Below are 27,812 nucleotides of genomic sequence, written 5' to 3'. Positions count from 1 at the left end.
CAATAGTGTTACCATATAATATAAATATTATCTGTTAATTGCGGCAATAATTCGTTCACTGGGTCTCTTGATATACGCCGTCAGCATTATCTTACGGTTGCACAAATATTCAAATTATTGACACACTTATACCAACATCGCGAGGAATATCCATCCTACAAATAACACGCTGTATACATTCATTGTCAGACAAGGAAAACGTGATCACGTGCACTTTCCTAACACCAGCATTTTCCAGAGTAATCATTATTTCAGGACTTGAAGGAATCGAAGGAACTTCCTCGCGTAAGTTAAAATATTTTCACAGCCATACATCATGTCGAAGAAACTGAACTTGAAAATAACACTTTTATCGCGTTGAAGACACGTTGCTATTATCCAATGTAACTCAACTGACTTCAGTGAGAGGTTTTTCTTTGAAATCAACAAGTGGAACAGGTGAAAAAAAAAACAATGGCACTAAAATCTATATTTAAAAACCACGTTCAATCGCTAATCGGGTTAAACTGGAATCGCACTTGAGTTGAATCGTTATATCTACCTGCGTGCGAATGCTCCCTACCCTCAATTCTCTAGGGTGGGTTTAAGGTGCATGAATAAATGAGCGAGCTGGTACACGTAGTATACTGAGAGAAAACGGCGAAACTTAATAGACTAAGTGACCAACTGCGCGTGCGCAAAATAGTTCAACTCTATTGGTCGATCAGGGATTGTGCCGTGGTAATGTTTTAAACTGCAAGGCAGGGGATTTACTTATTTAAGATGTTAAAGTCTATCGCGGAAAGCGGTGAAATGAAATCATGACTCGTAGTTGGTAGTTTTCACGCAATCATCGGTCAGTTGGCGATAACAGTATACCATCAAGTGTGTGAAATCTGCTGAACCAGATAAAATTTACCCATCACCCACATAACCTCCATAAGCCTTGTCCGAAAGCTTGAGCTTGAGTTGTCCAGCCTGCATGAACGCCCGAAAAAGTTGACGCATGCGCAGTCAGCTAACTTCTACCGTTCTCACTCATAATCAGTAAACGCAAAGCTGACGACGAGGCCGAGTAAACCGGAATTAGGGTTAATCGGTGACGGTTAACGCGCGCGCACCTCAACCGTATTTCAACGAAACGCGGTACTATAAGTTTTACTCGAGATTGAGTCCGAGAATAATTTGTCCAACGGTTGTTTATTCATCATCGTTTATCGTCCCGGCCGCAGCGGTCTATTTATCCGACGATTCCCACAGACTTTGAGGTTTCGTGAGGTGAGGTGAGAGGCTACTACCCGATTCCAGTCCAGTTCACGGCAACGACTGTTCAACGGAAACTTTTACCACTGCTGAAGTGGCACTCGTAAAACGACGTGTCCGTGACGCGGAAACACGGTTCGGTGAGTTTCACCGCGATGATTATATCGTATCCTACGCGGAAATCGTACCACCTAAAACGAACACCACGAACAGTACTGGGTCTATAATTACTGCAATATGTCACGGCGGCATTCCAAAAAACAATAACCCAGGCCGATATTTTGGAAAAATAGTGTTCAAATCTCAAAAAATTTATATGTAGAAATCTTTATGAAAAGAAATTCTGCTCATTGATTTCTTAATTTTGGGATACTAAAAATATTAGATATGCGTTGCATTTGAAAAATTGCAGAAAAGAAAGCACTCTTCAAACAATCATGTGGAGTTACGCTATGTTGTTACCATATTCCGGACATACGCACTATGACGGAAGATCGTTGAAAGCCTCTGTCAGATAAAAGCAAAGCTCTTTACGAATATGCATAAAGAAGATACTCTGTAGAGTTGCACTTTCTGCAAGATTGCAAAAATGCTTCTTCATCGTCAGACAACTCGTAGAATATATGTAACGTCGATTAGAAGCAGAAAAAAAGAATTAAAAAGTTAAACGCATACTTTTCCAGCGTGCACAACACATGTATATATAAAATAGTGCAGGATCTCTGTGAGACGTTCCCGAGGACGTTTCGCTGCGCAATCTGCTAAGTGCCTACCGCGCCTTTTTGGAAAGCTGCACTTTTGATCAGTAGCTTCACTTTTGCTGAATGGCTTCACATACAGCAGCAATCGTGAGTAGTACGTTTATTTTCCGTGGAAAACTGCCTTCGTTTCAAATTGAAAAAAAAAACATGTTACAAATTCTATGTCAATTCAGTACATTCCATACATCGAATGAATAAAGAAGAATCCAGTAAAAGCATAGAAGAACGAAGGTTGAATGAGATTTATGATCTCTTATGGTTACGCTTGTAATTCAGCGATATTCGCTGAGAAGTAATTGTTTGTAGTAATCTTGCTAGAAATAAGAACTTTGCAGCAGATAAAACGATAACGAATTGTACCCGTATAACGATAGCTGAGCTTTGGCATTTGTTTTTTCGGGATAAAATTTTTTAACGGGCGTCAAATGACGTGAGAAAAGAGAGTAGTCGAAGTGATTAGCGCCGCGCGGTGTTTTGAAATACGAAGAAGCCCGGTGTTTATACGGTAGGTATACTTGTAGATGTATTTCTTATTATGTTATTCTTATTATTATAGTTGGGTCAAGCCCAACGATGATATATGTAACATATATAATGTATACAGATAACAGAACGGTCTCTCGGTTTGAATTTTGGCGGGATTCCGCGAACTACGAGGCAAGTTTTTTTTTTTTTAGTGTGTTCGAATTGTTGTTTCAGAGGTGCAATCTGAGTCCACGCAAACTGATTGAAACAATATACCCTCAACGTATGAATAGTAATTCGAAAACTCCGAGGTTGACGTTAACATTTCAGTTATCAACAAATGTAAACATAGATTGCGTTTTGCCTCGAGTTTTGTGGCAGTGGTGTGAATTTATAGAGATCGCGTTGTTCTGTATCAATTTTTCAACGTCACTGGAAAAGTACACCGATCGTGCGAAATCATTTTCTTAAACAAACACTAAAGTATTTTTTCACGAGCCACGATTTTTCTACTAAAACTAACTTCAAATTTTAGGTTGTTGTTCGTCCACTGACAAACTAGAAAAAAAAATTAATTAATTTTGGCCAATTTATAGAGTATTGCCTGTGGAAGAAAAAACGGCTATTAAAGTAAAAAAAAAAAAGTCGGAGGAATCTTTGATATTCACGTAATAGCAGAATTTCTACATAGTTATATGGAGTAATCATTTGTTGATTTTGCTGTCAAGATGTCGATTTTTAATCGTCAATGTTGATTATGATAAAATGAAGAGATTGACAAAAATTGAGAAGTAAGAATTAATTAATTACGATCTCCGATGAGACCGATAATTAGTGTGGAAAATATATGAGCATCTTCGATGAAAGGTGTCTTATTGTCGGTCAAGTACGATTTTCAACGTGCTTGATATTTTGATCATAGATTCGTCCGAAAGTGTAAACGAGCTTATTCAATTCTCAACTCGGCCGATTTCTGCCGAAACTAACATAGATCGATAAACTGCCAATTCAATTAACGAAAAATCTTTACTGAAAAGAAAACTTCTACGTTAAGTTTCGTTCAACCTATCGTTTAAAATTTCAGGCATAATGATTTTGGTTAGATCCTGTACCCCAAAAAATCAAGACTAACAAACAAACTTAGTTTGCTTCGATATTTCCTTGACTCGTTCGTACCAAGCTGAAAAATTTGATAAAAAAAAAAAAAGTACGAGCCACGACATTATACATATTTAGTCGTCGCACCTTGTACCTGCAGCAGCAGCATCATTCGGTATGCGGCACAAGACATGCACTCTATTATCTTTACATCGCACAAGAAGGAGGCTGAGGACGATCGGGAGGAAAAAGAGGTGGGTCGGGGAGGGTAAGGGAATGCAAGGAAAGAAGGATAGAAGGAAAGGAGAACGGACGGAGCGACCGCGTTGAAAAGCCGAAGCAAAAGAAGAGGGATTCCTTTGTCCGTACAGGTGCGCTGCTGGCAGGCGGACAGGCGGCAGGTTGCTGGATGCTGCAGAAACCGAGAACAGGTTTTCACAAAACTCAACCAACCCTCGAGAACCCTCCGACGTTGTACACACAAACACGCGTAATACCCTTGCCGCTGCTGCTGGTTCAGGGATTGTGTTCGAACTGAAAACCCTCTGCTAAACGCGCGCAGGTAAGTATGCATTAGGAGAAACAAAAACTCGAGCATTGGTGGTGCAGGACCCAGTTCGGCGTACCTACCTCGTCGCATTATTGACAAGCCTTGAAAGCCTACGGTGTGAGTTATTTTAGGTAGGTATGGTAAAGCTGCGAGCCCTGGTAAAAGCGGATATTCCTCGAGGCGCGAGACCTAAGCCTGGTCAATGGAATGGCTGGTCATAAAACCCGATCACTTGGAATACGCATAGGACATTTTTCAAGCTCCTTTAAAAGCGTCGTGAATCGAACAATCGAATTGATTGTTGTGGGGGAACGTTAAAATATTCACAGCCTTTTTCAGTTATTCTATGAACTGAAAATTACTATTTTACACGTATGTGAAAAACTCGGTTTCAAGCTTAAAACACGGTGAATTTTATTGAGGACTGGTCATTCGACTCGAAATTTATCTTTAACGTACAAAATTGAAATCGAATCGGACAATCGTACTGTATGTATTACGTAAGAAACTTGTAGTGACATTCTTTACATAATTCTCTTCAATTCTGACAAGTTTTTCATCAACCTCATTGTTACCCCGCCGAACACGGAAAAAATGAGTTAATATTTAAGTAACCAAATTATTCTTCATTCATATTTAACGGAAGATTTTGATTGTGTAGATCAGTAACGCGTTACCGTAATCAAATATTTATGAGGAGCGGCATATTGTCAATTCAGCGAAGTGAATGTTGTTCAATTGCTACAGCTGTCTCGATGGTAAAAATTTTCGTCAAACCAGCGATAATAACTCTTTGTCCGAGATTTGAATAGGAAAAAAAGAAAATAACATAGAATCGCGTGAAAATAATCATGAAAATAAAAGAAATATAGGGGAAAAAAATTAATGCACAGCCATAGCCTTGAAGCTTGCGGCCAGGGATTCCGACCGAGGAGATATTATCCCGCTGCAGGCGAGTGGACAGTACACCCATACGCTATAAATACTACGCAAAACTATATATACAGACGGCTGTACGTGCTCGTGTGTATATGTAGGTGTCAGCGTCGGTATTTGAGCCATGGACAACTTTGTAGAAGCACGCGACCCAATTACCGCGCGCGTTTAATGACGTACTGTACAATTGTACATACAGACGTCAGAGATACCTGAATCAAAAGTTGCGTTGCGTACGGTATGTATGCACAGGTAGATAAAACGCGCACCTCAGCATGATAGCACCCTAAATTTTCTCGGTAATCGCAAACTCGTTAAAAGAAGGGAACCACGTGATCTATGGGTCACGACACGAGAGGCACGCACACGCGCGCAAGAACGAATATTGTAAACTTAAAAGTGTGATGTCAGATATGGAAGGTTGTTGGTTTTTTGTTGGATGATGACTTTGGAGACAATGACGCGTGAATTCTATGAAATGGAGGTCGATTATTTTGTAAAAACCTTGCGCTATGCCTCCATGAATCATTTAATACTAAAGGGACGGTTGGTTTAGTATCACCGTTTCGATGAAATTCAAAAAAAAAAAATTATATCTGTGCGTATGGTGTTACATTTACGAGTACCTACGGTACTTGAAACACGTTGCTCGCCATCATTCCCACGCCAATACAGCAGCTGTCTCGACTGACTGAACAGCAATGGTCCCTGACATTGTGTCAAGTACGAAATATAATATCTGCAAAAGTGTCGCGTAGCGTGTACTACGTTCGTACTCTTATTTCTCCTCGGCTCCGGGTACACATTACATATCTATAGCTGTTGAAGAGTCGTAATATCACGTGTACAAAAATGATTCCCAGAAATAAAATTTGTTCCAAAGTATGCGACTTTATATCATGGAGATGATTGCATACAGCCTAGTGATTGCAATGAAAGTTCCTGAACTCAGTGGTAAAGGATGTGATAACAGTTTTTTGAACGTACATCATACAACTCCATCCTTTTCCTCGTAAATAGATTGTTAATCGGTTATTCAAAGTCATTACGGTAATGGCATCGTTAATGATAAATTTGTATCACGAATTTTTGGACGAGACAAATTAACGCATACGAATGAATTCTATTAGATTGAAACTAGTAACGTTAGCGCAACGATGCATGTTTAGGAAATTGTTTATTCGCAACTTCACGACTGCTCGAAATTTAGTAAACCGTAATGAAATCGATAATGAAGTAGACCGTGTTCATATTTTGAGAATCCAACTCTTTCGACATATCATTCTAAAATTCCAAAGTAATGATTTTATACCCAATGTTCCCTTACGTCAACGTTAATAACGTCAGCCTCGTTCGATTTCGATGAGCGTAGGAACTGGGGAAATATGCAGATCCAATCACGTTGTGGTTATAGTTCTTCGTTATATTATAAAAAGAAACAACACTAATCAGGTATTGATTATGGTGGACTCTAACTTCTCGTTTGCACCGGCTCGAGGGCAGGAAGTTCAAGAGTTTACCGCAATGTGCCTGGATCGGTATACTTTCACCTTTTAATCGTGTAATCCGAATAGTGCTGGTTTTCGTAATCTTTTCAGGTACGACTGAAAACTTTTAGCAAATGTCACCAAAGCTATCATTTATTTCTGGGAAGCAGCTGTGTCCATAAATAAAATTCGTGAGCGCGATGTGATCTACAACGATATAACACGTAATTTGAAACATTTTCAAGTACAAGGTGGTTATTATACAGCACTCAAGACGTCTTCCCGCGAAAGAACAACCGTGTGCACATCTACATATTAAAATGATGTTGTTTCAGGTTAAGGTTATATTTTTTTTCTATTTCAAGTCTTCTGCATACGTAGGATTGTATTACTGTATATAAAACGTCTGTCCGTCGTTCCTACAGTGCAATCGTGGGTGGCGAGACTCAATTTACGCTAAGTACGGTTAATCGCTCCCCCTCTTCACTCGCTGTCCAATATGACGTCACGAAATACTCGTCTCATCGTCGTATTGATGCTCTCCTCTCAGAGATCTCAGATCCGACTTTGAGATTGCGACGTGTTTCGCCGTAACGATATCGTGTATATTTTCAGAGGAGATGCCCTGTACGCCTTGAAGACGGTATTATTCGCAGAGCATTAGTCTGGTTCAAAATAAACTTGACGTTTGAAAAATAAGCCCTTGCCGGGGTTAAAATTGCGTTTTTGTTCCGCGACCCTGTACACGAACACGATGTAACGGTAGGATTGATTGGAAATTGTCGTCTTTCAGCGAATGGACATTACGTACAGATTCAATCAGTGTGTACTGATCATTGACACTTGGACGAGAGCTGAATATTTGTGACGAGTCTCCGGAGAACTCGCGAGTGACTAATACATAGCACCAGGAGAGGCTAGCTAGTCTGTGTCAGTTATCGATTGAATTCTTTGAGCATTTTGCGATAAGGTACAGTACACCACGCATTCAGCAGATACGTCACAGTAGTTTAGTATCGTATATAGGTGTCAGAGGTGCGTGTTACCTAGCCACGTGCGATTTGGAAAGATCAACTGGTATATATCGTGTCTGTAAGGATTGAATGAGTGATCGTAGATTTTTTTCAAGTAAAATGAAAATCAGCTTGTATCTGATGCCTTCCTCCTACCAACTGTTTCAAGGTCGTACTGTTCGATTGTAAATGAAAGAAAATCGATGAATTGTTATTATAATCCTAATTTTTTCACTTTCAACTGCGCTCAAAATGAATTTTTCAACTATAATGACGAAAAAGAAAACGAATTTCAGTATAAATTTGAGAACGATTTGATGACTAGATAATCGTAATTCTGTCGTCTCGGTTTTCTCGCCATACTTTACGCACCGCATAGGCCAATGCGCAAAACCGTTACGAGAACGAAGTTATTAACGTTAATGTACCGAAATGTTGAAGCAAAAAACACTATTTTGCACCTTTAGAATACCTAAAGAAGTTGATTTTACAAAATCTGAGTTTGTTGATGCTGTACCAGCAATTTAGCAGATGTCAAGTAATCCTAAAGTTTCAAAACAACGACTTTTTCCAAAGACGCGTCGTTACAATAACGTTACAAACTTCAGCCTGATAAATCGTTAGCGTTTGAATACAAGTTTTCTTTTTAAAATTAAAATGTTACCGAATGTAACGCGGAAGAAACAAGAATTAGAAACGCAATAAGACGATCGTCGACTTCCTCAACCGACTGTACGCACCTTCAAACAGAATTGAAAGTGAAACGGTCGGTCAACGGTATTTTACAACGGTCGCGCGCACGTAACCGCCGCTTAGAGCGCGTCGGTGTCGAGTCTTTCGCATGGTGTGAAAATGGGAAGAAAACCGACAGGAAGGAATATGGCCGAAGTGGCGGAATGCGATTGGGAGAATTTCACCGAGCTTCGGAAATTTCCGTAGCCGTTTAGTCCATGGCGAATTATATAAACGGTCGCCGGAGGGACCGGACCAAAGAATAAACAACCGCAATACCAAGGACAGAGATCGGAGGGCCCGGTGTAACCGTCGCGACGCGACTTTCAAGGCGCCAGGACCCGAAGAGAGCAGCCAGAGAGAACAAAGAGAGCTTGAGCGCAGGTAAGCATTATACTCATCTTCGATGTAATGCTCTCAGGTAAATTTCCCGGTAAAGTTTTCTCTACCCTGCTCTTAGGATTAGTTTGAAGCCCAAAGGCTCGCACTCTTACAATTAGACCTTGCTGCAGGTAGATAATTCGGAGCCGAGAACAAACCGGATTCTCACCTGAGAACAAGTGAAAAGATTTTTCCCGTTTAAGGGGATGTCCTTGTCGATTTCGACGCCAAAGTATATATGTAGCTCCAAGTATCGACGTCCAGGTATCTCCAACGAAAAAAGGGCTCAACAGTCCCATTCTATACACAATTTTGAACAAGAACACTCCGATGCATTTTCATTTCAGGCAGAAATAAAGAAATTGCACGGATTCTACGAACCGTAACAGTAAGTTCGTAGAATTCATGCACCGGAAAATGGATTTCAGTGTTTTTGTATAGAATTGTGAATAGAATGAGACTATTGAGGCCTGTTTTTCGTTCGAGATACGTGGACATCGATATTTGGGAACATATGCAGTCGAAATCGACCAGGGCACCCTTTTAATAACCTCGCTTTTGTTTGACGATTTCACATTTTCCAAAGCTCGAAATTACACAATTTATGGATTCGCCCCTCGTGACTTGAAATATTCATAATTATTCAACTGTACTATAACGTACCGGTGTTTGTGCCGTATTATCGAGCCTACTCTAAAATCTGATAAGGTAGTCAACGAAAAATAGTAAAGGCAAACGTTCGAGTGTTGCCGATGAAGAAAAAAACTCAACCGTACGATCACTGAAAGCAGTGCTAAAAAGCTATTTTCTCTACTGCTTAAAATAAATGCATCAACGAAAAATCGTGAAGCGATTGAGTCTCCGGGTGTTGGTAAACTTGAAGCTGAGTGGGCGAGCTATAAAGCCTGCCAAATTGCGTTTGGATAAATAGTCTAGGAATGTTATGGGTAGATGGTATGTATTTTTTGTCGGTTCGTGAGAAGTTTATCTGCTATGAAAGCGCGAATGTCGCCGTCGGAACTTGTCTGATCCCGCGGCTAGAACATATAATCAAAGTAAGATTCGACTGACCCGCGAGGTAACATCAGGCGTTTGCAGACAGACCGCAACGTCTGGGATTATAAATAGTTGCGATATACAAAGTCTGACGGTCTGACTTTGGCGGAACTCGATCACGGGTAAACGACACATTGGCTAGAAGGTGTGTGTAAACAAAGGAATGACCCAGAAAATTGAAAAACCCGAATTAAGCCGAAGTTTGTAACGAGGTTGTTGTGATGATGCATCTTTAGAGAAAATGGTTATTTTGCAACTTTAGGATTACCGGAAATTTAGTAAACTGTTACCAAATACAGCATCACAAACTCAGATATTGCAAATTCAACTTCTTCAGTTATTTTAACGTTACAAAGTTTAGCCTCGTAAATCCAACGCCGCTGGATCCGTTGAAAAAAAAAAAACTCCATCAACAACAATTGCACCGCGGTGCAACGCAGCCGTCCGACGGTTTTCGAAACTCGCGCCCGTGGCTCACTTCGGACACCTGCTTGAGAACGGTTGCGACACGCACTGAGATACGATCGCGATTAGCGTCAGCGTTGATACGAATTTTACCAAAAACAACAAAAAGTCACACTCACATGTAAGTTGCAGCAACAGCAAAAGAGCAGCCACCTGTCTCCCGTGAGCCGCCATTGTCCGGAGTTTAAAACCGGTCAGCGAGCGGTCGCCGTTCTCTTCCTCTCGGTCCTTCGTTCGGAGATTCAAATTTATTTATAACAACCGCCGTCGTAACGTTTTCGATGCGTATTTCGGGAGCGTCTCTTATCGCTAGTGAAAATCGGCCCCGAATAATCGGTTATTCACTCTGACACACGCGGTCAAGGCTCGGACGTCTCTCCGTCTGCGTCTATCTTTCTCCCGAGCTCTCTAATCACGCCCGCAAATCGACTTCAACGCGTCGTCGCTGTACGGTGGACGATTTCATACTGTGGCGGGGAGTGCCGCGCTCGTTTGATCCGACCCGTTCGGGCGAATTCGGCCGCGCTCGGCAAGCCTCGGCAAGCGGCGTCGCAGGTACAGCCGGTACAGCCGAAGAGCGAAGACAAACGGCCAACTTCTCGGTGTTCTCGCGCGGCCTCGCTACGCATTTCTAGCGACTCGCGAACCTCGGGCCGTCACGTCGGCCGCGCCCATCGCATCCAGCGCTTTAATTGTTACAGCACCGTACGCGTTGACCTGCAGCCTTGTTACATTCGTTACCGTAGATCCTGAAACCTGAGGTGCCTGCATTCTTCGCTACGACTCTTCGCCCTGAACACCTGCCTAATTGGTTTATCCTTAAAATTAGCCGCATCAGGATAAGTTGGGGAGGTTCGGTTCGTCAGACGCCAGCCCTCAAGAAAATATTTCGTTGGTTGATTTCGGCACCATGAACTTAAGTATTGTTCAAATTTTAGGAAATGTTCAGGCAGTTCGGTCTTCAGCTAATAAATCACACTCGGAATGCATTTTTTTACACTCAAATTTCTAAGAAAGACTACAAAAGAAAGTTTTTACATTTTTTGTGTGGGTATTGACTGTAAAATTTCGAAAGTTGAAACAAAAAAGGACAAAAATTATTGCTAACAATACGAAAATTTATCAATAATAATATGTGATATTGAATCGAATTACAGGAAAACGATTGAACACTCAGTTTTGTCAATTTCTAGTAATGCATTAAAACTCTTTCCAGTCATAGATTTCTCTATACAATTATTCTCATTGTCAGAAAAAAAGTATATCAAGCATTGATATAGTTATACTTTACAAAAACTTGCAACGCGTTTCGATTAATACTAGGAAATAATAATAGGTAATGTACAAAAAATGCAAAGAAATCTCGAAAGTGCACATAATTTTATACTTCAGAGTTTTTCATTTAAAACAAAGAGGTAAAAACCTTTGTGAGAAATGGTGATAAAGGTGATTCCATTCTTTCTGGTTTTTTGTAAGTACTACACTCAAGTACTAATTCTTCGTCTACAAGTAACACGGAAATCTTCTATCACGAATATTTCTCAGAACAATAATCTACCTGCCAGAAGGAAACTGTAAGAAATGTATATGAGCAGGTATAAATTAATCACCATTTTTAAGCCATCATGAGACATTTCTTAACCCAGGCTGATTCACGTGTAAGCTATTCTACACTAATGTTTGCCACATGATATTCGAATAACTGGTTGAATTTGACGATTTTCATTCTTTTCCAACTCTCTGTTTCCTTGTTTTCATGTACAGCATGACAGTTGTTATATCGTTTTTATCGTAGACAGTTTTCAACTTTTTTTGTGCTTTTAACACGAAAACATGAAATCAAACACACACCGCACCGCACAAAGGCAGAAACGGAAGCTCATTCGAAAGTCGAGGGGAGACAGAAAATTGAAATGGAATTGTGCGAAGGTTTGAAACGACGCAGGGATGTTCATGTGAAATTAACTGATTGTCGTGTGAACGAAGCTGATGTATACGCAACGAAATCAAACGTCGAGTACATTACCATCTCGCCGCCTATAGCGTTTACCCAGTACCCTATTATATTATACGCTCTTGACTTCGAATGGGAAACAAGTCGGGGTGAATTTCGTCGGAAATAAACACATGAGAGTGCGCGATGGCAAATCCCAAAAAAATCGCACAAGGCAAACAGAAAACGTACTGCGATTCATTTCTATAGAGCAGCGTCTATTAAATTAAAGGAGAGAATCGGCAATAGGAGTGAAATATCAGGCTTCAGGATAGTAGATTGTGTATCAAAAAGGCAATATAGGTATTTGAACGCCGAGTGTAACATAAACTGATTTCTATTTTTTAATAACCACCAGTTGATGATAATTACCCGTATAGCGGCATTGACCGTCTCAAAAAGCAAATAGATAACACAGGCCAACAAAAAAAAAAACAAGTGTCTGAACTCGCCATGCGAAACATGTTTTCTCGCGTACTTTTTATCGCTGAATCCGAATCTGAAGTCAGACTGAAGTCTTCCGAGCCGATTTTCAGTAAATGGCTGTCGAAAGTAAGAAAGTTTTCGAAATTACAATCATCATAACTATACGTTTTTGGGGTCGCTGAATCCGAATCTGGGGTCGGTTTGACCGTATCAGGTGAAAATCAAGATCAAAACGAGAAACAACTGATAAAGCAGAGACAATCACCATAACTATACGTTTTTGGGATCGCTGAATCCGCATCTTTAAACGTTCGCATCGAATACAAGATGAACATTTGTTTGCATAGTAGGCTGGAGCTTTTTTATAAAAAAATTTGATTATCTACAAAATTAAACCAAAAACACCATCCCAACTTGAACAGTTTTCGAGATATTTCAGTTAGTGTTTGAAAAATCCAAACCGGATGAGACACCTTTCAGAATTTTACTACGGAGTTCCGGTTTTACGAGGCTTCATTTAAGGCTAAAAATTGAATTTTCGAAGGGTACGTAAGAAAAAAAAAGTTGGTGAAAACGACCCTAATAAATGTCTTTGAAGTTCCTATTCAAGTGGGAAAGTCTCTGCCGCCTAGTGTCCGAAATTGGTAATACTTCGAATGAATTATCATTTCGATTGAAAAATACAAAATATGCACATCAAAGAATCACAAGACTATCGAATCAACTCAAATTTTGTTTCGGTGAGATAGTATTCCTTTGGTATAACCAAACGTAATTTATTTGTTGTAAGTGCGTATGCAATGGTGTTGAGACTTCTTGAAATAAATTTCAAGTGTACGTTTGCAATTTTCAACAACACGTGATTGTTTTAAAGTAAGAAAAGTTGTATTTCATTGTATTAGTGAATTACTTGAATTAACAATAAATACGGTACATATAGCAACTCAAGAATTCTTTCTTGGGTTCACTCAAACATATCCTTAATTTTTCGGATGGATAAAATTTTATTGTTTTGGAAACAGCAATATCATTTGATGAACAAAATAACTTTTTGAAATGAATATCAAAATCTGCCTAGTCAAACAAATGCTTGTTTCAATATATTATACATTTTTGATTATAGTTATCATTGATTATGTCTAACAAAAATCACAATGTAACAATTAGGGGAAAGTCCCCCAGTACCGGACACCTAAGGTTATTCGTTAATAAAATCGTTATTTAAGTGAAAACATAATTATTTTTATTTTTATCATAATCTTTAGAGTATGTTTAACAATATAGGAACTTTTGGAATTAGTATATAACGTTAAACTAAGAATAAAATACAATTTTATTTAGTAAGAAAAACTAGGGTGTCAGAGAAGTGTCCCTAGTACCGGACACTAACAGTACGGATGGAAAAAATGTCTTAAAATTTAACAAATTTTGCAGTGGTCACATATATATTTGTCAAAGCACTCAGGGATGTCTGCGCACATCTCATGCGCCCATTCCTTGCAATTGCAGCACTGAATCCAATCCTCATCGTTCTCTTCAAGACGTACAAGGCACATGGTTTTTCTTTGCGTTGCTTCGCGTGTTTCAATTGAAGAATCACCAACAAACTCTACAGTTGTCTTACGTTTTTTCGGTTTCGTAGCACGTTTATTATCAATAGGCTTTCTTTTGTTTGTACTTGTGTTTGCCTTTGACATTTTGACGTTTTCTTTTTCTTCGAGCATGGTCTTGTACGGCGACGAAGTCAAAATCTCACTTTTCTCAGCCTTCCTGCGTCGTGAAGAAGTCCAGTCGAGGCTTAAAAGTACATTCGCCTCCACTTCTCATAATCTTCACGCGATCGCACAAGGTACTTTTTGGTACTCCATATTTCACTGCAGTCTCTGTACCTGTCATGTTGCCACTCAAGACTCTTTGAACTGCCTTCTTCATAGTTCCTTCGGACCATTTTCCTCTTTCGAAGATTATTGATTGGTTAGCCATGGTAGAATAACACTAAAACACGTCGAAACAAGTTTTGTACAAATAGTCAATATCAGAGAAAAAATTGGGTGTCCGATATTAGGGACCCGTAATGCACAGCAAAATAATGAAATATGTGCTTGTTTGCAAATATATGAATTTTTATTGACCATTACCTGAAAGAATACATACCAACGAACATCCCAGACCAAAAATAATAGAACAAAATCATGCGTTGTTTAAAATAAAGAAACGTGAAACTTAGGCGTGACGTAAATTTATGCCAGCCCAAATGTTCAACTGTCTCTCTAGCGACACATGGGCGCTCACTGCCACGTCGTTGTGCAGGTTCGAACCACACAATAAAACTATTGATACTTTGTTTACTTTGAGATTTACGACATCTGTCCGGTACCTACTAGGTGCCGTCCGGCGTTACGGGACTTCCCCCTATCACGTCAAATAAAATAGAAATGAAGTAAATTAGTTATTTGGTTGGATAACTCTTTTTCCTCGGTGTATACTTCGAGTATATGGATAGTTGGTATATCCAGGGAAATTTATAGAAAATTTGAAAAACAAGTTTAAGGAATTTGAAAAACAGTTGTGTATTTTTGCAACACGGTTTCATAAAATTGTGAGCAAGCTGTCCAATCATACGGAATGTAAGGCAATCCCATTTTGACGTACAAAAATTATATTCTTGCTCCATCTCTGCCAAGAAAATCTGCAGTGAATTCTTAGATACTTGCAAGAGTATACATATGATAGTACTAATAACCAACGCGTAGCTGTAATACTTGTAGTACTACTATCTTGACACGAACCCCGTGTGGGAAACCGAACTATTCGTATTATTCGGATAGTTTAAGTATCCAAGTAAATCAAGTGCTCTAACTATTCGAATACTTCGGATGGTTCAGATAGTACGGTTAGCCGGGTATTCGAGTACTCGAACTATTCGGATATCCGAATTTGATGCGTTGGATCCGGTGGACGCAGGTTTTTCGGAAATCCGGTTATCCAAAAAAGTGGTAGCTCTATTCAATGTGCAATGAAAATACGTGCCGACAACACGATATGCCGAGAGAAAGTGCTTCTTGTGTAATTGGCACAATTGGCAAGTATGCCAATTATCTTCTTAATCAACAACGTAAACAGATTGTTGACGAGCAGCAGACGAAAAGATTAATACGACAATGTGTCTGCAGGTGCAGAAATCTGCGACGGTTTGGTGAAAGTACTACAAGTAACGCTAATTGAAATTAATCGCTATACATGGTGTAGCTAACAATCGTTTTATTGCTAGGCGATTAGTTATCACGTTTGATTTCCGCTTGATCACCCCTTCTTAATATAAATTGTCAGTGATGGAGCGCTTCCGCGTGTGTTACGACAAATTCAAATAATTCCTAATTCAATATCTTGGGAGAAGTACAATGACATTGTGTAAATGATAAATGTAGGTGAATGAATAAAAAAGATAACAAAAAAAAAAGCATAGGTCATTACACGTTGCCAAAATAATAGTTCACTGGATTATACGGGATTCCAAAATATTCTGACAAATCGGCGTTTCTATTGTAAAAGGAGGCGGTAATAGCTTCCGTAATTGTAATAAGAAGAAGAAAACATTCAACTCGAAATATCATATTAGCACGTGGTGTACAAGTTTTTGTTCTTATTTTACGACATTTAAAATTATTCGATATCGCACCCCCAAAATCAAACTGTAACAACTCAACAAATCTCGTTTCTTCAAAACCGCCATGAAGACTCATATATTACGATTCATTCAATTTGAATATGAATTCACGAAAAAAACTTTTCTTTCCATGTGTTACAGTTTTGTTTTAGGCATGCGATATAATGCTTCACGAATAAAATTCAAAACTTCAAAATGTCTCGGCAGATGTGCGCGAGTACTTGATTTCGTTCATAATTTGTTCCAGATGTTTCGAAAACTGTGGAATCGAGACGAAACCACATTGTGTACACGCAAGTGTAATCTTTGCTGTAATAACGAGAGTCACAAGACCGTGCGATAGCACAAGACTATCAAATTAGGTAATACAAACGACAATCACACTACGCTTCTGAAAACGATGAGGCAAACAAATACATATTCTGTTCGCAAAATACGTTAGCAGATAACGCTTGCTATTAAATGGTAGACTTTCTGCATTTACGTAATTAACCGAGGAGAGAAAAACGCGAGTGTCTGCACGCAATTTAATCAGAAAATTCACAATATAGGTTATACTTAATATCTCAAAAAATTTATATCCATTACGTGAATTTATAAATGAGATCACCTTACATTTATATTTCGATTTGTTTCAATAAGTGCAAGCATCGATCACTCTCACACGTATTTCAAATCGTTTTCCGAGATATTTAAAAAATATCTAGATGGCTGCAGCGATCGAACTTTGGCATGTTGTTAACACGAATAGTGGGCATTGTAAAGGGTGGGAGACATTCGCATGTACATATGTACATACCTACGAGCACTATTGTGCAAAATAATGAGTATTACTATCTAGATGAAAATTATTCATACTCAAACTCCTCAAGATAAGATGTAGGATGTGTATTCAAGCCTTTGTAAAGGAAATCCGATTTTCGCCCTCACTGGAGCGTGAGTAAAGTGTCCCATTTCCGGACAGTGCGGTAAAACGATGTTGTGGCATGCGCATAACTGATGTGCTATATTTTATACACTGGTGCTGTTTTGGAGCATTCGCATTTTCTAATAATTCAATTTCACGCTCAACGTGAATTTATCCAAGATAAATAGCTCCCTAAACTCACAGAATTTAGACCAATTTACAACTTGGGATATCGACTCAACTATTCTAACTGTAATACCGTTGTGGGTGAAACGGTGCTCAGTGTCTGTAGAGCGCACAAAGTCATTCTCTATATCTTGAAAATGTGATTCCACTCGTTCCGGGCGGTCGCCATCTTTATTACGTCAATGTGAGCATCTGTGTGTCAGCTGTTGCGCGACTATTTTATCAACATTTTACTCTAGTCTTAGGCTTGTTTCTCGCTAACCGGAAATACTTCGAAAACCTTGCGTGACAATTTTATGCAAGGTACCGTTTCCACTCATCAAATGTTCGAAGCATTTCTCATTTGTAATTGAGAATTTGAGGGGTATACCTGAGGTACCAACAATGTTTGCCTTCACATTTTGGTTGAATTTTACCAGCGTGAATAAAGTCGTTGGCAAATGCCTACGAGAGGTTCGTCCGTGCTTCAAAAAATACGACTGACTCGGGATTACTTCTTGCGTAATTAATGAGGTACTACAAACACGTGGTGAGAGTAACGTATAGCTTGTACATGCCGACTAGTCAAGTAAGTGCGTCCTTGACGTAGACGGACGTGGTGGTTTCCGACCACGTGGGGTGGAGAAAAAAGGGGTTCGGTTACATCGCGTGGCGTCTCGCGGCGGCGGGAAGGCTTGGCCGGGGGAAAGGGGGGCTGCAGATTTGTTTAACGAGAAGTAACATGGAACCATACATTGTTGCAGGGAGAGGGTGAAAAATCGAAATAGTACAAAGCGGCAGAAACGGAGTTGCAAAAAATATCATAAGTTATAATGTTTTATAGGTGAGACTAGGTTAGGGTTTGTTTGACTTGCTTTATGTGTGAGTGCCTTGGTGACAACTTAAGTCACGTTAAATATTTGCTTTCATTAGGATACTATTCACAGGATAGAAGTACACGGACTGGTTTGAAACATTTTTCTCATTCTTCTTATCTTTTAATTCTAATATGGCGTGTTCCGTAGGTAATCGGCAAATTTCAAATACCGATAACTTACCATTCGAGTATTTGTACTGAATTAAATGACATGAAAAATAGTTGCAGTTGATTGTTGGTCGATATGGTATATTTCCTTTATTTATTTTTAGATCGAAAGTGAGATCGCCTAATTTGAATACTGGCTTTGAAGATCTATAGGTGTGAGTGATTCTGAGGTTTTTTTAAAATGCTCTTCGTATTTGTTATAAGGTTACGATTTGAGTGTACTAGTTACTTTTTTTTGTTGCGACGTTGACCATATTTTTAGTTAGTTAGTGTTTATTTCATTCCAGTCGATTGATTATAAGACCTTGCTCGTTTGCATATACCATTCAAGCCACGACAATTAGATATAAATTATAAGCGCAAATACACACAAACAATGCCGCGTTTTCCTTTACTACGTATTAGATTTTAGAATTTTTATTTCGAACAAATAAGATCTCTAGTGGGTATGTATTGTAACGATTCAAATGTGACCGCGCAATGAACACGGCACGAGCGGATGAGGTTAGACCCAGGGAGTGGGGCACCTGGTCACAAATTTAAGAAGAAAGGTTGCTTGGCCTATGTCTCTCCAGGAGGAAGGAGGTGCGAAGGTTCCCCTCTCTGAAACTAAGTCGTAACCGATCGAAAATCGACAAACTAATAATAATAAAGTAAATCTAAACCACGAGGACGAACATTTCAAATTAATAATTAGACACTCCAAAAGCCAAGCCAAATTTTAAAGAGAGACGATATAAAACGAAGAAACAATAAAAGAAAAATAAAAATAATATACACTATTTTGAACAACATACACCTGGAATGAATGAATTGTGGAATGGATGAATGAATGAATCTTGGACCTAATGACAGCTCATGTTTTAACATCTTTATAGATAAATTAAAATTTCACTCTGCTGTTCCTACTTTATAAAAGATACTTAATATTGGTTTCGCCTAATTTTTAATTTTCAAAATAGTCTTACAATATTGAATTAAATATCGTTACTGTATGCATCGCCATTTGAAGGGTGGCACGGTGAAGCTGTGCAACTGCCAAAGTATCGAAAATACATTCGTTATTTTGAGAAATTAAAAAAAATTATGGGAAATACGATATCCATGGCGTCAATTTTTAACCATTGATTCTTGACATTTTTACCAAAATAAAGAGAGTTTCAAAAATAAAAAATTTGCCGTTTCGGCTGCCTTAAGGAGGCATAAGCAAAACCACAACACTCCACCCAGTACGAAATATGGGGAAGGTGACTGTCGCATCTCAAAGGTTAGCACAAGTTCGATCTCTATATCTCATTGAATAATCGAAATATCAACTTTTACCACTCTTTAATTTTTATTTACTTCAATTCAAAAACCCCAAATTTGCCATCGAATTTTGCCGCCATGAAAATCGTACTCTTGTCAAAAAATTCATACGCACTTCTTTGCAAAACGACATGGTTTACAAAAACTTATTCGCGAAGTTGTAAAAAGTTGGCACGGTAAACGGTGCCAGTATCGTCTTTATGATTTTTTGGGAGAGCAAAAAATTGATTGATCAAAATTTGATTGATTAATTAGAAAGAAAAATCGCAAAGGACTTTTTGCAGTTTTTCAAACTCTTTTAAATGGCCCAAGCCGCGATTTAATACAGCAATCCGTCTTCGAGAAAATGATGAAAAACTCGCGCAAATCGATTTTTTCTGTGCCAGTAAGTCCACAGTTCAAGCCTATTCTATCTTCTTTCACTGAGAGAAATTTTTAGTTCCGGTTAACGCTCAGTCCTTAACTATTTTCATTTTTTACCACAATCGAAAAATATAGTTCTAGGTACAAAATGAAAATTAATTTTGCAGCTGTTCCCAGAAAGTCTAGTATTTGTTACTGCTCTTTCTCATTATCATCACTGTTACTGTATTTTCTTGTAATTGTTGCGAAAGTTTAATGCTTGTGCAACAATAAATTGATGTTAAAGCCTTATTTAACTAAAAAAGTAGAGTAAACCGAACAAACTGATTTTGGGTTGCAATTACGCAAAAAAGATCGACAATAGCGCAAAATGGTTACGGGTCACTCATTTTTCGTAATCCCAACAATATTCAAACAGTTTTATTAACGATACCTGTTTTACTGAATTTTTCTAGTAACTACGACAAATGAAATTTTTCTCAGTGCTGCTTTAGATTTAATGCCTAATAGTTAAAAGTGGTCTTTTCTGTACTGTGCGCACGCGCTGTCGGAAACAAATCTAACATTACGCGACCCTAACCTCAATTTCATGTTACGTGAAAAAATGCGTAATGTACTCTTGTTATTCATATAAAGGATGCGACAAGGCAACACGGAAGCAACGGTCTTTTCGCCTCGCGTGTTTGCAATATTCCTCTTCGGCTCACCTACGACTCATATTGAAAACTTACGCTCGGCTCGAAAAGACTCGAGTTTGGTTCCTTGTTAAACAATATATCATTTCACTAGAAAAATTTCTCTTCGCCTCATTTAGTGAATTCCGTGAGCGAGAATCATACAATTGTACACTATGTGCATGCAGTGAGAAAAAAAGAATAGTTATCGCTCATCTGATTCACGTGGATAAAACACTCATTTGATTCAAATACGTTATAATTGAATTCAGCAATGCGCATGCATCTCTAAAACTTCGATGAATTGAATCGAAGCCTTTGTTCATCTAATGAAATAATTGAACGTTGATGACCATGCGCGAAAATAAGACGCAGTTATTTTTTGTATGATCAACATGTTTTATACAACTGAATAAAATTCAGAATGAATTTAATTATCGAAACACGATCAACCGAATAAGAAAAGAACAAACTGGTTGAAGAAGTCATGAATCCATCCGTAGGATGATCCACTGATTACGATATACTCGATTTCAAAAGATTTCAGCTGAGTCAGTCTGCAATTAATTTGTAGAATTAAACAAATGTGACTGCGTTCCTTATTTAATCCTCTCGGTCAGGAGTGTCAAGAATCGCGCAACGAAGCATCCGCTTGAGTGTCGATGGCACAGTTATTTTCGCGTGAAGAAGTTCCTGTTAACGCACATGCCACTGATCCTATTGCACTACATATTCAAAGTAGTCGTGCAACAGCGATGGCCACCAAGCCAAAAATAATCAACGCATCGATTAATCGAGTACAAAAAAGTAATCGAACTCGACTCGATTGAATCGGGACGAATTAATCGATTAATCGATTATTTCGTATTTTTTTGAAACGTTGCGTATGAAACCAAAATTTCGTAAATTTCAGTACGTAGTCTTGAAAGCAGAAAAGTTTTTTGATGATTTATAATTTCATTCAAAGCATGTTTCAATTCCAATTGGAAATATTTATTTATCTTTCACTTATTACATCAAATAGATACTTAATAAGTAAGACGATGATAATAATTCATACTTTAATCCCATAAATTGATAAATTGTATCGCGTCGTTCACGGTCATAAAAAACAAAAGCCTATTGTAAGTAAAAATAACCGAGTCGGTCGATTATTCGATTTCGTAAAATAATCGATTATACTCGATTATCCATGTAAAAAAAATAATCTATTCAACCGAAAATCGATTATCTTTGGTTATCCTTAGCAATCGAGTTTGACAACGAAGTTAGCGCAGAAAATCCACCTTACATCACGACTTACATCAGTTACAGCCGCTACAGTTACGCACGCATACGCATGTTCAGATCGAAAGTACAGCAGAGATGAGCGAGAAAGGTAGCGAACATGCGAGGCTACGTGCAAGAGGCGCATGTAATACGCGAGCATTGAGCGGTCAAAGGCGTCGGCAGCGGAGGTGTTCGGCGGCGGGGGGGGGGGGAGGGGAGTGATCTCGCGAATGACGTCCGAGATGCTGGTTGTGTTGGAGCAGGTCGGCTGGCGCCTGGGAGGCAGGCAGCCAGACGGGCGCCAGTTGAGGAGAGGGAGTATTCCGCGGGCGAAATGGTGCGGTGGATGCCGCCGGGAAGAAGAGGGCGGCAGAGCAAGGGAGAGGCGGTGATGGGAGGGGGAGGGGGGGGGGGGGATGAGAGCAAGCGAGAAGAAAATACGACGACGCTTGTGACAAGGAGGGACGGAAGCTAGGCGCGGCTGCCTGCGAAGAGAAATGGGAAATGCGTGCCTGCGTACCGAGAGAAAAACACCGGCGTTGTATTGCGACAGAGATAGTACGGATAAAAAAGTGACGGCAAAAAGGGAAACGGCGGCAGTTTGTATTAGACGGCCCTGGTAATTAACGGGACCAAAAGTCGGGCGTGCCTTGAAATTCTGATACACCTTCACGTTAACGCGGGAGATGTGCTGGCTTTGCTGAAAACGAGGGGTTCTAACGGGCCTTGGGGTGTGCTTAAGTTGGGATTTGATTGGGATGGCTGGGAGAATTTTCGGTTCGCGGATGATGGTGCAGATTAGTAAGGGATAGTTATCGAGTAGCTTTAACAAGTTTGGTCGATATGGATTATCTGTCGTGTTGTATATTATTACATGTATCATTCACCGAACGTGCGGCTCGTGGGTTTTAAAAAATATAAAAGTTATAAGATATAAGATAATACCTGAACTTTCAAAAAATCGATAATTTTTGCCATTTATTTCTATGAAATTACATAGCTATAGCATTCAACCACCTAGACGTATGAGCTTATGGAAACCGTATGGTTTTTATACCTGTGAGGAGTTCAAGCTTTGTAAAATTCATTTTAGATTTCTCGTCATAGTTATAGGAATTATGTTGAAAGTTGGGGACGCGTTCGCGGGACGTAACATAAACGGAAGATTGATCATCATTCGTTTGACTGTTGGGTAAGTTTTTGTATTATAGTTTTTTTCGTGTTACTCAATGCCTGTAGGGAAAAGCAAATTTGACCCTTGTAATAAATATTTTCAACCAGGCTATAAATATTTACTGTTTCACGAGAATCTCTCAAATAAATGTTTTTCTTACGTTTTTCTAGGGAATGCTAGAGCCTCCAAGTGTAGCACGACCTTTACATTATTACATGTATCATTCACCGAACGTGCGGCTCGTGGGTTTTAAAAAATATAAAAGTTATAAGATATAAGATAATATGTGAACTTTCAAAAAATCGATAATTTTTGCCATTTATTTCTACCAAATTACATAGCTATAGCATTCAACCACCTAGACGTATTAAAGTTGAATTAGACGATTGTCACTGCAGAATCGCGTATTCATAAAAAAAAGAAATATCCTAATTACAATATTTCATCCACCGTAACTATAGAAACAAACGTACATTATTTTGAAAAATCACCGTAAACTTAATTATTACACATGTAACGGAAGCTATTGAAGAGTATAATAAACGCACGATGACATCATGCTTTATAATTGCAAGAAGGTGCAAAGCTTAGTTCATCCTGTTAGTTTTTATATATTTTTCATACGTATACCTATACAAGTATGGAGAACTCTTCTGTAACGTCAGGAATCTTAGCAATTGAAATCGGACCGATTTCTCAATTCCGGATCTTACAACAAACGAGTCTGGTTACTAGACAATGGATTGCTCGTTCGCTTCATCGTGTCGTTATATCGTCAATATTAGTGGTGATCCGTCGTCGCCAAGGTTTGGAAAAGCTTGTACCTCTGATAAAGCCTGCACCGATTATTCTCATTAGTAAAATAATGTTACCGGTCAGTATATACGGAGAATGTGATTGGATCTACTTTTTCGATGTGAGATGCAGCTGGCGATATTAATCCTTACGCCAAAGAATACTACAGACTCTTCTAACTCGTTAGCAGGCATACGTCCTTCATTACTTAAGTCACAACCTACGTATTCAGAAGCGCGTAGACGCACCTGCCAGAGGCGACAAAACGTTGGTTCTTATCTCCAGACAAAAACAATGGTAACAGTCGTTGATAAGAGTATGGAGCTCAACCGGCGAGAAGCATGTCAGACTTCGAAACCGCGGTTAGTCAGGGAAAGAGCTCGAAAAATTCCGTCTCTTGGGATAACAAGTGAACCGATTACATGCTGGACTGAATAATTATCGGAGGGCAGTAGCTCCAGACCTTCGGCCTCTCGCAGTCCTTTTTCTTTATCATTTGTCACCTTTGTGTTTACGGCGAAATGCAGTCGTGGCTCACTGTTTGTGTCGACTCAAGCCTGGATGCGCCTTTTTATTTTTTCAGTCCTTCGTTTTTACCCCTGGACTTTTAAGTGGTTCGAGTATACGAGAACCATACCTACGGATGTCGAAATGCGCAGACTCTAAGTGGATGTAACAAACGATCGTGGTCCCTATCTTTTCCTTTTCCTCTTCCTCTTCCTCTTCCTCTTCCTCTTCCGCCTAGTCTTCTCTCTGTAAAATTCTATTATTTACCCATTCTAAATGCACCGCAGAATCTTATTCGATTCGAATTCCTTGTACGACAAGGCATCGCCTCTAGATCGCGTCTGCCTTCGACGTTCCAACTGTGAAAGGACAGCACCCTTTCTAGTTCCTCTCCTTTCCTACCACGAGAATTGGCGAGGTAAACGAATTCCGGTATCGATCTCGCCGAGGCTGTACGGTTAAGAGGGTTACGCAACATACGTGGTGGTGCTGGGATTAAGGCGGCACCTTATACATATACGCCCGCTTGAACGAGCCTGCAAACGTGGTAAGCCTCTCACTCTGTGTCGTTACTACAAATTGGAGCACGATATTTTCACACTGAAAACGTTGACAATAAAAACAACCCTGCGTCGTATACTTGCAGTTAAGGATAAATGGGCCCAACTATCCAAACCAAAAGTCAGCGAAAAAAAACAGCTCGAAAAATCTCCAGCAATCATATTTGCTTCAATTAATGTCAACACGAATGAAATAACAGGTGTCAATCTGAGCTAGTTCAAATAACGTAAACTAATGTATGAATGATTTGAGAAAAGGTTTCGGAATTATTGTAGAACGTTCGAAATGATTCAACTCTGGTGCCGTTGATCCGATCAATTTTGGGCACCACTAGTTGCTCTGTGTAATTTATAATTAGAAACAAAACTCGTTGATATCGATGCTAATTACACTCGTAACTTGTAATTGAAATTTTTCTATCACAATTGTAATTAGTATTTTTGATTCATCTAATTACAAATTGAAATTGTAATTAGTAATTTTCTTTCTGTCAATTACAAATTACATTTGTAATTTGTAATTAGAATGTAATTAATTAATAAAACGACCAACACTGGACCCGATTACGATGTTCTTGAGCAAATTTTTTTGAGTAGACCCCTACTCACCCTTAATTAAATGAGACTTAAGAGAATATTTTTGTCTCGGCTACAGAAGTTTGAAGCAGAATTCATCACATTTTCGACAATGAGCAAATGACCAACGAATTCTTTCGAATGTTCTGGAAATTTTTTCGTATTTCCGTATTTTCGACCGTTGTTGAATAAATTCTGTACGTTGTTTTTAAGCTGCACCGCGACCTCGATTATAGGCTCGTAGTCGAACTATCGTTACTTTAAAAGCCCAGCAATTCAAATATCGCTGGAACTGTTAAAAAATCGTCGCACTTATTACAAAAAGAGATCTTCCAAATACTTGCAGACCAAGAAGACATTATTTGGGGGTATCGAGGCTTGTTTTTTTGAGAGGCAGCAGTCCCTGGTAATTATAACGTTGAAAAACAAATTCTTGCAACCAGAAAATATGCGTTTTTTCAACGTCCATGACAACATCGTAATTTGAGAATTGATCAAGTAGTTTTTTGACTCTGCGCTTGGATCGTGGCTTCTCATAATAAATTTCGGTCATTTCTCGATACAGGCAAACCTAGTGACCTATAAACCGCTGTGATTGGCTTTTTTAGTGCTCTCATTTAGCCGTAATCGAGGTCACTGCACCGCTTCGAAGCGTCGTAAATACTGGAAGAACTTCTTTATATATGGTGCGTCGGGTAATAATTTCACTCGAAATGGAAGTTCGTCGCGCCTTTGTGTACATTAGACGATACAATTTGATCGTAACGAGGGGTGCAGAGTTCTTGAAAATCATAACATAGCTGTGGGTCTATTTTATTCCATTTCAGTGATTTGCACTTTGTTATACTTTAAAGCAGATTGTCATAGATTTAGATTCATGTATGATCTATCCATCCGTAGAGTGCTGATTTCACATACCTACATAAGATTAAATAAAATTAATTTATATTGAATTAAAAATTTTGTTCGCTGCTATATGAACGTCACTGTACGCTTAGAATCCAAAGCTTACATCATGAAAATATTGTATTCACCTCAACAGTTTCGAGTGAAATGTTTTGTTAGGGGAAAAAGTAAAATTCACAAGTCAGTTCTACATATTATAATGTATCCGCACTACTCAAGTATCACTTACTTCTTGCAAAATATTGTAGTAAGAATTACTCTTGCCTGTTTCCATTCGGTAACGCTACGTCGTTGCCAACCCCTTTCGAAGTGTGCTGTGTGTCTCACTGCAGGGAACGACGAAACACTTGAAGGGTATGATTTATTTTTCCAGAACGATACAGCCTAGGAACCCTTACTGCCAGGTTGGAAAGCATTATTTCTCCGGGGTGAGTTTACAAACACAGACTCTGCGTTTCTGGTAAAAGGACTCGTTGTTCGGTAACCCGCCAGTCTAAACCCAACGTGCCGGAGCAACGGAAGCCGGAAGTTGGTTTCCTTGGAGAATTGCTGTTTACGTTGACCCAGAAGGTATACACAAATATGAGTCTTTTACTCTCGGATAACACAACGGCCCTCATTCATGTTCCCCAATACAGGACTCCGGCAGGACTAACTTTTTCCTTGGGTCTTGAATTCAGCGGCCCCGTAAGAGCGCGCAGTCTGTCTTTACAAGTTTATGGTGGCAACGAATGCTTCCTAATGGTATTTATCGGACGCATACGTCAGACTTCCACACATATAGCAAATTCCCGTTTTTATGGGCTACATGAGGTGTAATGATAACATCAGCGAGAAAGTCAGAGATGAATCAGTGTAGTTCTCGACCTTGAACATTAGGTCATTTGTGGGATTTATTCTAGAAATCAAATATTGAACACAACAACATAAATTTGTAGATGTACAATATGCACATATTTATTCATACTTCGTCAAGTTACATTATGTATTATTAAACTAAGACATTTTTTTAAAGACTATGAATAAATGGTGAAATGTAAAGACAAAACAACATGTATGCAAAATTAAAGGACATATCTCTTTATTTTCTCGTATTAGATCCATGTTCTGGTTATGTCATATTTTCCGTCGCTTAACTTATTAACGTGAGTTACGGCAGCCGCGTTTCAGATTTCTTTCATCGACAACTATGACCAAATATAACAATCATCACTCAATATTTCGTAACTTTTTAGATGTTCATCCATATGACAATAGATTAATTTCTTAGCAGTGATAACTAGTATTCATC

At 39.0% G+C, this 27,812-nt stretch overlaps 1 protein-coding gene and 1 long non-coding RNA gene across 7 annotated transcripts in view; one reads left to right on the top strand and one right to left on the bottom strand.

The window, feature by feature from the left end:
- The window catches only part of LOC124185830 (fasciclin-2), an 87,001-nt gene extending 76,343 nt beyond the window's left edge, over positions 1–10,658 (bottom strand). For all 4 annotated transcript variants that reach the window (XM_046576970.1, XM_046576972.1, XM_046576971.1 and 1 more), the window contains exon 1: positions 10,306–10,658. In XM_046576970.1, coding sequence (XP_046432926.1) covers positions 10,306–10,360 — 55 coding nt within the window. In that variant the 5' untranslated portion in view covers positions 10,361–10,658. The remainder of the gene's footprint in view (positions 1–10,305) is intronic.
- On the top strand, positions 8,110–27,559 carry LOC124185832. Of its 3 annotated transcripts, XR_006871485.1 has the most exons (5): positions 22,576–22,804; positions 23,097–23,195; positions 24,556–25,026; positions 26,895–27,091; positions 27,160–27,559. It is a non-coding gene; the product is annotated as an uncharacterized LOC124185832 (long non-coding RNA). The 3 variants fall into 3 exon arrangements; XR_006871486.1 differs by lacking the exon at positions 22,576–22,804 and adding an exon at positions 8,110–8,668 and having other exon boundaries at positions 26,895–27,559; XR_006871484.1 differs by having other exon boundaries at positions 26,895–27,559.
- The last annotated feature ends 253 nt before the right edge of the window (positions 27,560–27,812 follow it).

This window comes from Neodiprion fabricii, chromosome 6 (genome assembly GCF_021155785.1).
Source record: "Neodiprion fabricii isolate iyNeoFabr1 chromosome 6, iyNeoFabr1.1, whole genome shotgun sequence".
Classification (NCBI taxonomy): domain Eukaryota; kingdom Metazoa; phylum Arthropoda; class Insecta; order Hymenoptera; family Diprionidae; genus Neodiprion; species Neodiprion fabricii.
The sequence above is the reverse complement of the archived record's forward strand: the minus strand, read 5'-3'. Positions and strand labels throughout refer to the sequence as shown.